The sequence below is a fragment of the Mixophyes fleayi genome, chromosome 1 (assembly GCF_038048845.1).
Source record: "Mixophyes fleayi isolate aMixFle1 chromosome 1, aMixFle1.hap1, whole genome shotgun sequence".
Classification (NCBI taxonomy): domain Eukaryota; kingdom Metazoa; phylum Chordata; class Amphibia; order Anura; family Limnodynastidae; genus Mixophyes; species Mixophyes fleayi.
The window spans coordinates 301,519,899-301,533,008 of record NC_134402.1 but is presented as its reverse complement, the minus strand read 5'-3'; the positions used below and the strand labels follow the sequence as shown (position 1 = coordinate 301,533,008).

The 13,110-nt window shown below is 34.8% G+C and overlaps 1 protein-coding gene across 1 annotated transcript in view; it reads left to right on the top strand.

Moving 5' to 3' along the window:
• Positions 1 to 13,110, top strand: part of CNTNAP4 (contactin associated protein family member 4) — a 250,097-nt gene that overhangs the window by 170,725 nt on the left and 66,262 nt on the right. Inside the window, exons 12-13 of the mRNA XM_075211115.1 lie at positions 4,177 to 4,296; positions 6,732 to 6,929. Of these exons, the coding sequence (XP_075067216.1) occupies positions 4,177 to 4,296; positions 6,732 to 6,929 (318 nt within the window). The remainder of the gene's footprint in view (positions 1 to 4,176; positions 4,297 to 6,731; positions 6,930 to 13,110) is intronic.

Genomic DNA, 13,110 nt, shown 5'->3' with positions numbered 1-13,110 from the left:
CATCTGCCCCCCAGGCTGGTCCCATAGTGGGCTACTTTGGGCTGGGTCATTGGGCGACCTACATTTTCTTTTCTTTAAAATAGGCTGCTGAGTCGAGTCTTGCTCCCTGGGCTAAAGTTTGCCAGCCCTCCCCTGCTGCTAGGTATCTTGGTTCTCAATCAGGTTCAGTTGGTGTAATAGTAAAGCTAGAGCATAATTGTAAAGTGAAATAAATAGCTAAGATCCCTTCCCAATTTTTCTGTACACAGTTTGAATTAATATCACTTTCCTGTCTTCTAAAGTAAATAGAAGTAGCCAGCTATTGAATGTAGATGTGGAAATACTGTGATTTGAAGGACAAGGAGAACCCTTAATTACAGGGAAACTAAACACTTGCATTAGCAAGTAAAATATCACTATTTATAACTGACATCTTATAATAAGAACTAATAAGCACACTAAAAAGGAAAACCAAGTAACACAAACCGGAACAAAACCATAGTGTGAACCAAACAATGGCTAGTTTACAGTCACTCTAAAAAGTATTCACCTCATTTGGCACATTTTTCACGTTTTCATATTCCTATATCATGGGACCCAAAACTATAAAAATCAGAATAAAAACCATGACAATAATTTATCATAAACATATTCCCCCTTTCATTAATGCTTAGGAGAAGATCTTTACCTGCAATTCCAGCTGTGAGTCGATTTGGATTAGTGTCAACTTTGTTGGCGGCCATTCACTAACCACATTGCTTGTGCCACTAAAGATCAAGTCATTCATTTATTCATTGGTGACCAATCAATCAAGTCTATGCAATTTGGGTCTTAGTGTGTTTAGCCAAATTCTTCTTTAGTCCAGTCATTCAGTGATCAGAATACCATATATGCAGAGATTTGGGCTGCTTATTAGTAGCGGAATAGATATCCAAGTCGCCAATGGCTGATTTAAAATTGGTGGCTGATAATTCTCCTGCCTTACAATACTTAAGCTCACTTTTCCCACCAACAGCAATACTTATTAGTCAGCCAGCTGTTATCTCAATTGTATGTAATATATTTGTATCATTTTCCCCTCCAAGTACAGCACTGTGTAATATGGCAGCACTTTATTAATAAAGGATAATAATAATGTGTCTACCTGTATTGTACTTTTGGACATTCCATTCGCTTGAGCTACATCAGGTTGGATGGGAGCAACAAAGTCACTCCAGTACATTTATTGTTTGGGATTTAAACCTATTGAATGTGGCTTTTTCTGTATGCTTTAGGTCATTGCCATCTTGGTTTATAAAGCTTCTCAAAAGTCCTATGTCTCTTACAGAATGCAGCAAATATCCCTGTGTGTCAGTATTTTCCTCTATTAATTTTGCCCCCTATTTTAACATGTATTATAGTCCTTGAAGAAGTGTAGGACCTCCATAGTGTTATTTTCCTGACATCATTTTTCACAGAGGGGATAGTGTTCTCGGGATGATGTGCAGTGCTTGGCTTGTGACAAACCTAGCATTTTGCAATAAAGTAAATAAAAAATTACACTTTGTGCTAGATATACTATAGGCTGGTTTTAGACGATTTTTTGGGGGATTTATTAAAGCCCAAACCGCCATTCAAACGGACAGAATTTACATTTTTCAAAACCACCACTTTGCAAATCGCCATCCCGATTTTAACAATGATCAATATATAAACCACCTGATTTACTAAGCAGGGGTTTGCAAAACCACCACAAAACCGCCATCCAAAGGGCCAAAATAAAAGAGGTGGTTGTGAGTGGCAAGAGTGCTATTTTGCCATTCAGAATATAAGAGAAAGCCCCATTGACATTTAAATTAGTTGGGCAATCGTTATTTATTAAGGGGCAAAATTAATTTAATATTATTTTTATTATTTTAAAGAGAACACTATTATTGCACTATATTATGGGAGAAATGTGAATATAAAATAATATTAACTGATTGTTAATGGTGGATATAATTATTTATGTTGCACAATTTGGCATTACATAATGCCCGAATAATAATTAAATAATTTTGTCCCCTTAATATATTGAGAAAACAAATTTCCTTCATAAGTTAATATTAAATTCAGTTTGCCCCTTAATTAATAAATAATGATTGCCCAAATAATTTAAATGTCAATTGTACTTTCCCTTATGATCTGAATGGCAAAATAGCTCAAACAGCATGTTTCAGCTATCAAGCCATTCAGAAGCTGGTATTAAAATTGTTCTGTCCTGTCTTTCGGATGGCGACTCTAACAAAACCAACGGCGGTTTAGCTTTTGAAATCCACAACACATCGCCATCCATTTTAAATCGCAGCCTCAAGCCGCCCTATAGTAAATGTGGCGGTTTGGATCACTAAACCGCGGGCAATGTGTGGCCAAACTCAATTCTTAGTAAATTTAGCCCTTTGTCTTATCTCCCCTTAGAATCTTCCTCCTTTTGTTATGAGGGCCTCTAACATACTTTCTGGCAAACTCTATGTGAATTTTCATCAAGAACGGTTTTCTTTTTACTTCCCTCCCAAAAAGTGCATATTAGTGAACTGTTGTTTTCCCCTGGACAGTTTCTGCCATCTGTGCCATGAAGTATTGTAACTGACAGCCTTCCCCTAGACCATTTGAATGCTTCTCCAAGTTCCTTCTAGCATAGATACTCAGTTTTAAAGAACAGCCTGTTCTAGACAAATTCATAGTCGTGCAATATTCTTTCCAATTCTTTGCAATATGAAGTTCTTTCTTGGAAATATGCTAACCAACGGTGGAGCCTGTCACAAATAGGTGTATATATTTTTATATCTATTGAAACACTTTAATTGTACACTCTTACCAATTCATTATATGACCTCTAAAGACAAGTGATTGCTCTTGAGTTTATTTATGTGTATCCTACCAAAACAGATGAATACTTATATAATACATTATTGTCTGTTTTGATTTGTAACTAATTAGGAAAATCTTTTATTGTCTTTTTAATTTGACATTACAGAATATTTTGTGTCAATCAGTACTGTAATGTTCGTTTTGTTGCTACCAATAAACATTGTCCAATGTGATTATTGTGGTTCCAACGCACACAAAGTTTTAATAGCAAAAGATAGCAGGATTTACAGCAAGCCATGATGAATCATAAAAGGTATAACAATAAACAGGAAAGTATAAAACGAATACATTACATTACGCAAGTGAATCTTGGGCCCAGGTCCACGTTCAGCCTTGTAGTCTATAGTCAAAAGAGAGAGAGCTAACACTGTTCCAGTACTTGCTTATATGCAATTTGAATTAACATAAACAGTGATGATGTCACGAATATACACAGCTAACACTAAGGGAGGTCTTCATTCGCCCAGGGTTAACGATGTTCCAGTAGACTGCTGGTCATAGGTCAGTTCATTTGATCTCTTCACAAAGGAGGGGGTGACTTACTTCAACTGTTGCGTACACGAATAACCAGTTTAAACTGACCCATAAACAAAGTATTTTTGAGTGTTAATCTCATATTGTTCATAACTTGTGACCGCTAGATGCGATCACTACTCTGTCGAAACTGGGTTAATGCTGGTGAAATAAGCTTTAATATTAGACCAAACTCTTTACCTTTTAGAAGACCTGAGCCATAAATACCTTTACAATAATATTATCTATGTATAAAAAATCTCTAATTCATTTTACTAATAAATAAATGTGGATTGGAACCTTAAGAAATGTGCACTACTTACAAGTGTAGGTGTGAATGTGTATTATTAATCTATGAGATTGCATAATTACACGTGGCATACTAATTGCAATCGCACTGTAAAACAATATTAATCGATTTAGCTTACTTCATCCAATTATTTGACTTCCACAGTACTAAGAATTCCCAAATACATCCATTTGATTCCATGATACAAGAAAATAATATGTGAACAATGAAGGTGAGCGCAACATTATGACATTATAAAAAAAAACAATAAGAAATAAATGATAATAAGTTCTATATGAAATTATTTTTATTGCTTAAAAGAATGGTATTGATAGCCATCCAATAGCAAGTTAATTTCGGATATTTCTAAAATGATTTATTGCTGACTGATCAAGAGTGTATGATCAGCAGTGAAGGTGTTAAAATGTATATTTTTAATCTGGATGTGGTGATTCATCATATATAAAGCTTGCATTTTTGGTAAATAAGGGGCTCTTCTTTTTCAGCCATTTATGAACAATCATGTGAAGCATATAAGCACAAAGGAAACTCATCTGGATTCTTCTATGTTGATTCTGATGGAAGTGGCTCTCTAGAACCATTCATGGTTTATTGTAATATGACAGGTAATCTATATCATGAATTTGTTGTTATAATTAAAATATATATTACAGGTCATAAATATACTAAGGGAAAAAATATTAAGTAAAATATTATTTTTAAATAAATCAAAGAAGTCCATCTATTAATACAAATGCTAATAAAGTTCTCTAAGACTTTTCAGTGTCTCACAAGTTTAAAAGTTGTAAAATATATTCATGATTTTGTAATGCATGTGGGACAATTAATGATAACAAATTTTACAACAAATCTATGTTAATAGTATAGACAAACCCAGAATTTATATTTCCCAAATTTATGTTTTCCCAGCTTTTAATATTTTTTTAGTTTCTTCCTCTTTAAAATGGACTGCATTTCTTTGTAAAATGTTATCACAGTGGTACTTTAACCCATTTTAGCGAAAATGTCAACCAGTGACAATCAAAGTGTTACCAGCTGTAGACGGTAGTTCACAGCATTAAAATGTCTTTAAAGAACAACTAACCTCAATTTGAGATACTCCAAAAAGATTCAAGATAACTATGATTTTAGCTTGTGTTGTGGGTAGGTCATAATTGGCCCCCTGCAACGGCTCTAATAGTAAATACAGTGTAACCTGCATTTTCAGCCCATTGGGGGATGGATTGGGCTATGATAGCTCAAGTTACTTACAGTACTTACAGTAAGGGCATAATTAAACAGTATTATCAGGTTCATGTATAATAAGATTTGTGCAACCCAAAATGCACACGTTAGGCTTTGATTTTGAGCTGAAAATTGTGGCATCAGTAAATGAAGCCCAAAATGTCTAATGAGTTTCGTATTATAATGAGCTGCATATATTTTTGTGAAATACACATTTCAAAACACGTTTCATCCACTTTTCTATATTATATAAAGCACAAGGTAGTTTCCACTTTACCCATGAGAATTCATGAACAGCTGCTGGTGTTACTCAGTGTTCAGTAATATAAGAAAATTTAGCTGATCCTTCTTCTGAATATTTAACCTGACAGACTGAAACATATGTTTGTTTAAAACACACACAGAAACTTTACAAAATACAACCCCCTTATTCCCAGTAATGACAGATCCCTTCAATGTGACATCTCTGGCACTTAATCACCATGTGTTTTTTATGTAAATATAATTGAGGCCACTTAGGTCATATGCAGCAATTTCATGACACCCTTTTATTTGTTATATTTTCTATATCAATAGAGAGCATTGTAAAATAATTTTGCTTCCTTTACTACTGTCCATCCATGATAGAATTTAGTCTGCCTTAAAACAAATATTCTAAATATAGAAGGGAGTATGTGAAGGAGCTCCTATATCGCCATTGATGACACAGTCGCGGTGGGCGAAGCTTGAGCCACGCATAATGGTCGCTAACAATGCACTGCTGTTTACATGCACCGAACTTATGCGCAGATTAAGATATGAACTGGCTGAAAGCCAGAGCATTCCAACTAAAAAAATTCTCTTACATGTGGCATTTGGCAGAGAGGTTCAAACAAAGGAAAGAACATGTGCTTACTAAGAAACACAGAGCTGTGAGTCATCATTGCAGTCAGTGTCCAGTGGCATGGGTGTGGCAGAGGTCAACCACTCCCACCTAAAGCAATGCATTATGGGTACAGGTTTATAAGCTTCAACTCAGTCTGTAATAGGTCTCTTTCGATCACACCACATACACACTTGGAAGCCTGGGACTTCTCTTACACCTGGAGCCCAGAGGACATAACCACATTGCAAGAACAAATATGGAAACCATGAGCATTGTTAAAATTCAAATAAAAAAATGTTTCAAAGAGATATTGTTAGTATTGAACAAGTTCTGAAATCAGTCGCCTCTTTTCATTGTCTTGCATTTGATTTAGTCGTGCATTCTCTTTTGCACCAATAAAAGGGTTCTATCACGTAGAAAGAGAATAAAATATAATAACTACATGGAAATGTAATTTGTAGTATAACAAAAGAAAGAGGCTTACATTACCAGTCATACAAAGTGACTGAGTTTGCCAAATCTTGCCTTCCTTTTCCTTAGTACAGAGTTACAATTTATGTTAGAATAGATTGATTAACAAGACTTGAATCATAAGGTGAAACTTTATATAGATAGCATGCTATTCTCCAACATAGCAAATTGTTCCCATATATGGGCCATTTATATACTTATATACTTATGACAAAATATATATATATCAGTTACATTTCTATTTAAGTTACAATATCTTAATAGGGAGTGTGATGTTGCAATTCTCTTTTGCAATCTGATCAAAACATTGTCATCCCTAGAAAAAAGAGAAGCCAAATGTCTCACATGCGCCTCTTGTTGTGCATTGGAACTCTTTATTTTACCTGAACTTGAGTATAAGTGTATGCTTTGCTGTTTAAAGTATTATTATTAAATATTAGAAGTATTAGAACTTTTTCTTTGCTCTCCTACTTTAACTAGACACGACAATAAGTATATTACATCACAACAACACAGACCTGAACAAGGTGAAGAGCTCTGATCGGGAGAACCCCCATACAATGAATTTCAAATACTCGGCTGATATGGATCAGCTTCAGGCTACAATTAACAATTCCATGCACTGCAGACAGGAAATTGCTTACCACTGTAAAAAATCTCGAATTCAGCATAAGCAAAGTAAGTTACAATAGAGATATTTTGTTTGCTACAATTTAATATGGTTTAAAGCATATTTTGTTTAGAAATATTGCTGTTTCATGGGATCTGAAAGTATCAATACTTGCTGAGAAACATTGACTAACCTATTGGTTGGGGCTGTAAAAAAATGTTGTATTCCTTCCCCAGATATGTAAAGTACAAGCAAAGTTCTCTGCTCTCTATCCTCTGCGATATGCCGGACCATGCTGAACATGGGGCACAATGAACACTTTCCCTATTTAATCTAAAACATTTATATAAAACTTTACTGGATTTGAGGTGTACTACTTAAATGAGATGGATCAATAAGTGATGTACATTTTTTAATTCAGTTCCCCTTATAACAAATGGGTAAACAGATAATTGTCCCTTTATAAGTGGTATCATCATCATCATCATCATCATTTATTTATATAGCGCCAACATATTCCGTAGCGCTTTACAATTGTCCCTTTATAAGTGGTACAAAACCAAACCCTTTTAAAATATTTATATGGCATATAAATGTCATCAGAGAGGTAAATAACTCTTCCTCTTTCAATTACAAATAAACATATAAATGACAATAAATACAAATCTACATATAAATGACAATAAGTACAAATAACAAGTTAGACAATGCATGAGCATAAGCAGTAGAGAGACCAATATATTACATAGCATTTACTGAATAACAACAAGTCAAATGCACAGAAATAACACTTCCAATGATAAATTAGTTGGTTCTATTGCTGAATTAATTGATACCTAAAGGGGATAGTGTTGGGTACAAAGTACCTGGGCCTGCCTTGGGGACCCATGAAGTGGTGGATTATAATGGGGTGAATTCCTGAATTTCAGAGCAGTGCGGAGGCGGTGGGGGGCAATGACTTCAGCACAACCCTCCCAGATAGTAGGGGCTGGGGAACATAGGGGCACCAAAAACTAATTAACCCAATAGTTGTCCATTCTAATGTTTGTGATCCTACACATTAACTATATGTGAATACTACAATTCCCGATAAAAAATATCACCTTCAGAAAAAATATGGATAAAAGTGAATAACTTATGGAGAAATTGCATTTATTGTAATATGTGCTGCCTTTGTAATGATGAGACTTATAACTTTGAATATTTCTCTAATGGGTGAGAATATAAAGTTATAGCTAATGTTAACTGCAGTACTAGTTATGTAGTTTATTGGCATGTATATGTGGACTATTTAACATTGAATTTATGAACATCAGTGCAATATTAAAGATTTATTTACAACAAAGGAAGCAATGCTCTTTTTGAACATAGACTAAGAATACCAAACCTAGTTTCACCAATTAAGTTGCCATTTAATAACGGTTGCTATTCAAGCTTCTGCTTTCCTCTCATGGATGGAAGGAATATGAAGAAAAATATCTATTAAGAATTCATTTCAAGGTGAATATAGCTGTTTTATCATATGAGGTTGTGCTTTACATGCAACTCAATAATGGACATTTCAAACAGCAAATAATTTATGACAGTACAAATGGCCTATGAATTAACATAATTATACACACATTAATTTTAATGAACTTTCTCTTGAGACTCTTACAGCATTATGCAATAGATTTAAGTAGAAGACATAGCGTCTGTATTGCTGGAATTCATAGGCCATACACACTGTCATATTAGATTCAGTTTTCCATCCAATGTATTTAGCTGTGAATGTTAATCCCACATGAATGTTGTATTTTGAAATACCATGCAAATGAGAGCCATAGCAACCTAACATCCTCCCCTTTCACCCAGGCCCCTCCACTGCTCAATTACATAACTAACTAAATCTATTAGCACTGTTAGTTTTGTTTGTTTTAGCATTGCACTGTTAATATTCAAGGGAGAAGAACTTACACAATGCTGTGACCTGATATAAAAAATCCTTGTATAACTGAGATTTTTTTCCAATTCTACTTACCTCTTCTCTTCCATCCTTTTAAGAGCAGCAAAATTATCTTTTTTTAATTAAATTCCACTAGAACATATTGGGGCTGATACAGAGTTGATCGCGATATGGGCATAAATTACTCTTAAAAAACAAAAGCATACAAAAATTGCATATTTCACCCAAGAAGCATCTGGCTCCGCATCGGCAGCATATGTGCTTGGTTTACGCAAAATCATAATCAGTGTGCCTTCTAGCAGGTGCAAGATATCCGCTAACTAACAGGCTTATATGCATGTTTCTGCATATCTGCATGAGCCAGCCTTAATGTAAACAGCCTATGTTTGCTTGTCCCTTCCCTCCCCCACTCCTTATCTCCAGTCATACGGAGGCACAAGTGGCAGATATGAGCAAGTCTGCATTGGCGCATATGCATTCATTCTCTTTGTGGGCACGTGCAGTCCACATTTGTGACATTTATGCTACGAAAACTTGTGTAATCTCAACTCAGCAGCAGGCCCATAATATATAAATGAAGATTCTACAAAATCTTCTTTTTGGTTTTCCATTAACAATAACTGGAACCACATAAATATATCTATCTACTTCATAACAATCAGCAGTCTTTTAATAAATGGTCAAAAGGGTATTATGGGTCCACCAGGAGAGGGATAACACAACCAAATTCCTAGATTTATATTTTAAATAAGGATTTTCTTGCCTTCCTATTTTTCAATATTTATTGGGATCAGCCAGGGGATTGAGTAGAAAAGGAGCGTCTTGCTTTTGGAAGTGAGCTTTTGTGAAGGTATTGTCTACTACTGCATGGTGCCCTGTACAGTGGTGAGAATGTGATGAGTCTGAAGGTTTTCATGCCCTTTACACTAATTGAATTCTATGTCTTTGTCATTTTTCTTATTCTATGCTAAATTATGAATTTAGGATAAAATTGTGTTTTCATTTAAAAATTAAATAAATGTACGCTATGTATTTTTGATTTAACAGCAGTGATTTGACAATGGCAAAAGTGATATTGTAATAACGTGAAATATGGGGCTAATCCCCACAGAGACATTGTATTACTCTATTGACCAACACAATATACCAAACATATGGTACCTATCATACTATAAACATCAGTGCACAGGATACCATAACCAACTGTTTGAAGTATATTATACATAATGATTGCTATCATATTATACCAAAATCTAAACAGGTGCCCTATACATGAATTTATAATTAGAGATGCTTGAAAATTTCAAACCAGTTGATTGCCACAAACTTCTTACATGCACAGCTCGCGTCGCCATTCGGAGTTCACATTTGACTTTGCTAGTTTGGAGGTCCGTCATTCACAGTCCTGTTCTCTGTTTGCATTAAAGTTATAATAGTGTTTCAAATATTTTTATTTTTAAATAATATTTTTATGTAATGAAAAAGTTTATCTTTTTTAAATTTAAACTTTGTACATTACAGTTTTCGAAGTTACTAGTGTTTAATTTTGCCATTTCCAATTTAAAACATTAATATATATCAAGTTAAGCATTAATTCTTGTGCAGGTATGCTCTACTGCTGCATATTGTCCTGCTGAATGATTGTTCCAGGTTGAATGAGGTTCTTTCGGTTTCAAAGAGTTAATAACATAATATAAAAAGTAAAAGTAAATCGAATACTTAGCTTCCAATATGTTCAAGTAACAGTCTATTTCCAGGACCTCTCTTCCACATGAAAGCTGGAAAAACAATACACACCTTTCGGCATCAAGGTTTTGTCATGAGGCAAAGGTCTCTCTGACTACATTCCAGTTTTATACTCAGAGAACAAAGGGTCTTGAAATCAACTTACATATAAGTGTATGAATATATTTTCAGACTCTCTATAGATATATTACTGATGAAAAAGATACATTCTTTGCACATGTGCAGAAGCATCTGGGACACCGCCTTGGCATAATATGTGGAGATGTCTCGGCTCAGCCTTTGATCAGATAAGCATTTTACAATACACACAGAAAAGTATGAATACAACAAAATGGAGCTCAGTGGCCATTTTGATAGGCCTGTCACAATGATTATTAATATCGTGATGAGGCTGGGTGTGAACTGGCTCAATCATGTTTGTATCGGCTCATTCATGCTCGCACATGATCAAACAGGCTCAGCTATTGTTGATGTGGCTCGACCATAGTTGGACCTGTCAGATTTCCTTGAATTAAGCTTTATTTTCTTAACTGATCAAACATTCTAGAAATTCTGGAACATTTTTAAAGTTTTGTACTGATTCGACAAACTTGTTCAAGAAACGATATGTGGCAGGATTCTAGCATCTCTGTTTACAATACATAAGTAACACTCCATATACTATGGGGATAATTCAACTCTGCCGCAAGTAATGCAGCGCTAAATCTATTACCATTAATACGGTAATATTAACCCTGATTTCTGCTCACAGTTTCCTGAGCTGCGAGCAAAAACCTGCGTTAAAGATTACCGTATTAATGGTAATAGTGCGCACTATTACTGTAATGTCGGTAATAGTGCACAGGCCTTGTTATTTTTTGGCAGTAACACGCCCATTTTAATTCCCCCCAAGATGTACTACCCATATACTATATATACTACTTCTGCCATGTTAAGCATTATAAACTGTAATACAAAGCATATACTCAAAGCATAAAATAAACTTCTATGCTTCACTAACTGATTATAAAAGAAAGGAAACAAATTACATTCATATATAGTATCCAATAACTTACAACATTCCTGAATTAAGAATTGGGATAAAGTAGCTACACTACTGATCCATTCAGGATACACTACAATCCTCCCTCTCATACTCCCAAGTCACCTTGATTAAGCTCTGTTGAGGTATGAAATGCAACATCATCTGCTCATGCCATACATAAAATCCCAGCATTCTAAAAAAAAATCAATAGAAGACAGCTTTTGGTGAAAAAATGCAGTAAGTGTTGCATAAATTATCAGTTGTGGGCCTAGGATTGCATAGCAAATAAATATATGGAAAATTAGAACTTTTAAAGAGTTGTTCTGTAATATAAAAAACCCCATCTTGCTTACTACCGAATGCAGCTTCAACTAATGACTGATATACAACACATAACCGCATCTAATGACCAGTATACAATGCAGATCCACATCTGATGACCAGGATATAATGCAGAGCCACATCTGATCACCAAAATATAATACAGAGTCACATCTGATCACCAGAATATAATGAAGAGCCACATCTAATAATCAGATTATAATAGACAGACTTATCAAGTGACCAGCATGCAATGCATATGCAGTTTAAAAAACAGTAGACCAGACAAATTCTGGTGTCAGATATGCAAAACAGAGCCAAGTCTAGTGGCCCAAATACAATGCAAAATACATTCTGGTGACCAGTGCATAATGCAAAGTTTATTCTGTTTACAGAGGTACGGTACTGAGCCTATTGTGGAGACGCTAATTCTGGTAATGAACATATAAATAAAGATGAGTGATGTTTCATGCATGTCTCTATATTATCACACATAGCACATTACAGTGCAACAGTGAGACAGAAGAGCAGCATGGTGTCACAGGTCTGTAGACATGTCCCATTTTTTACTATAAAGACTGAAGCAGGTACATTATCTGCATCTCACATGTTCTGTATTGGATCATCTGATAGCTAAGCATAAATAAAATAAATAAAAGACCACAATGGCTCGTACCAGTCTAGGAAGTGAGAAATGTTTTAATTTATTTGCAGAATCTGTAAACTTAATTTCACAAGTATATATCAAAATATCAGTTGCCAAATGTATCCTGAAGACAAGCACAAGTTAAAAATAAGGTTTTCTGGAGGAGTGAGACATTGTAAAGCACAAGGTGAGATCTAGCAGTACACACACACACACCCACACCCACACACACACATTTAATCCGTATCTTTACTTTCAAAGTAGAAAACAAAAATATGATTTTGAGCAATTGACTGGATTCCAATGGAAGCTGACCACATACAGATATTTTTGTCTGCTCATTTTGATCAAATTTGATGGGCAATATAACTTATTTTATAGATAATTATGTACATATACATGCACACAAATTACACTGATCCTCTGCATTCTCCTTGTACAAACTGGAGTACAAGAGGAGGTTCTGCATTTTGCAATATATGTTAATCTTACCAACTCACAGAAGTCTTTATGCTTTTTATCTGTGTTAAAGCTTACCTGGGGATTCATCTGACAGAAGTTGGAATT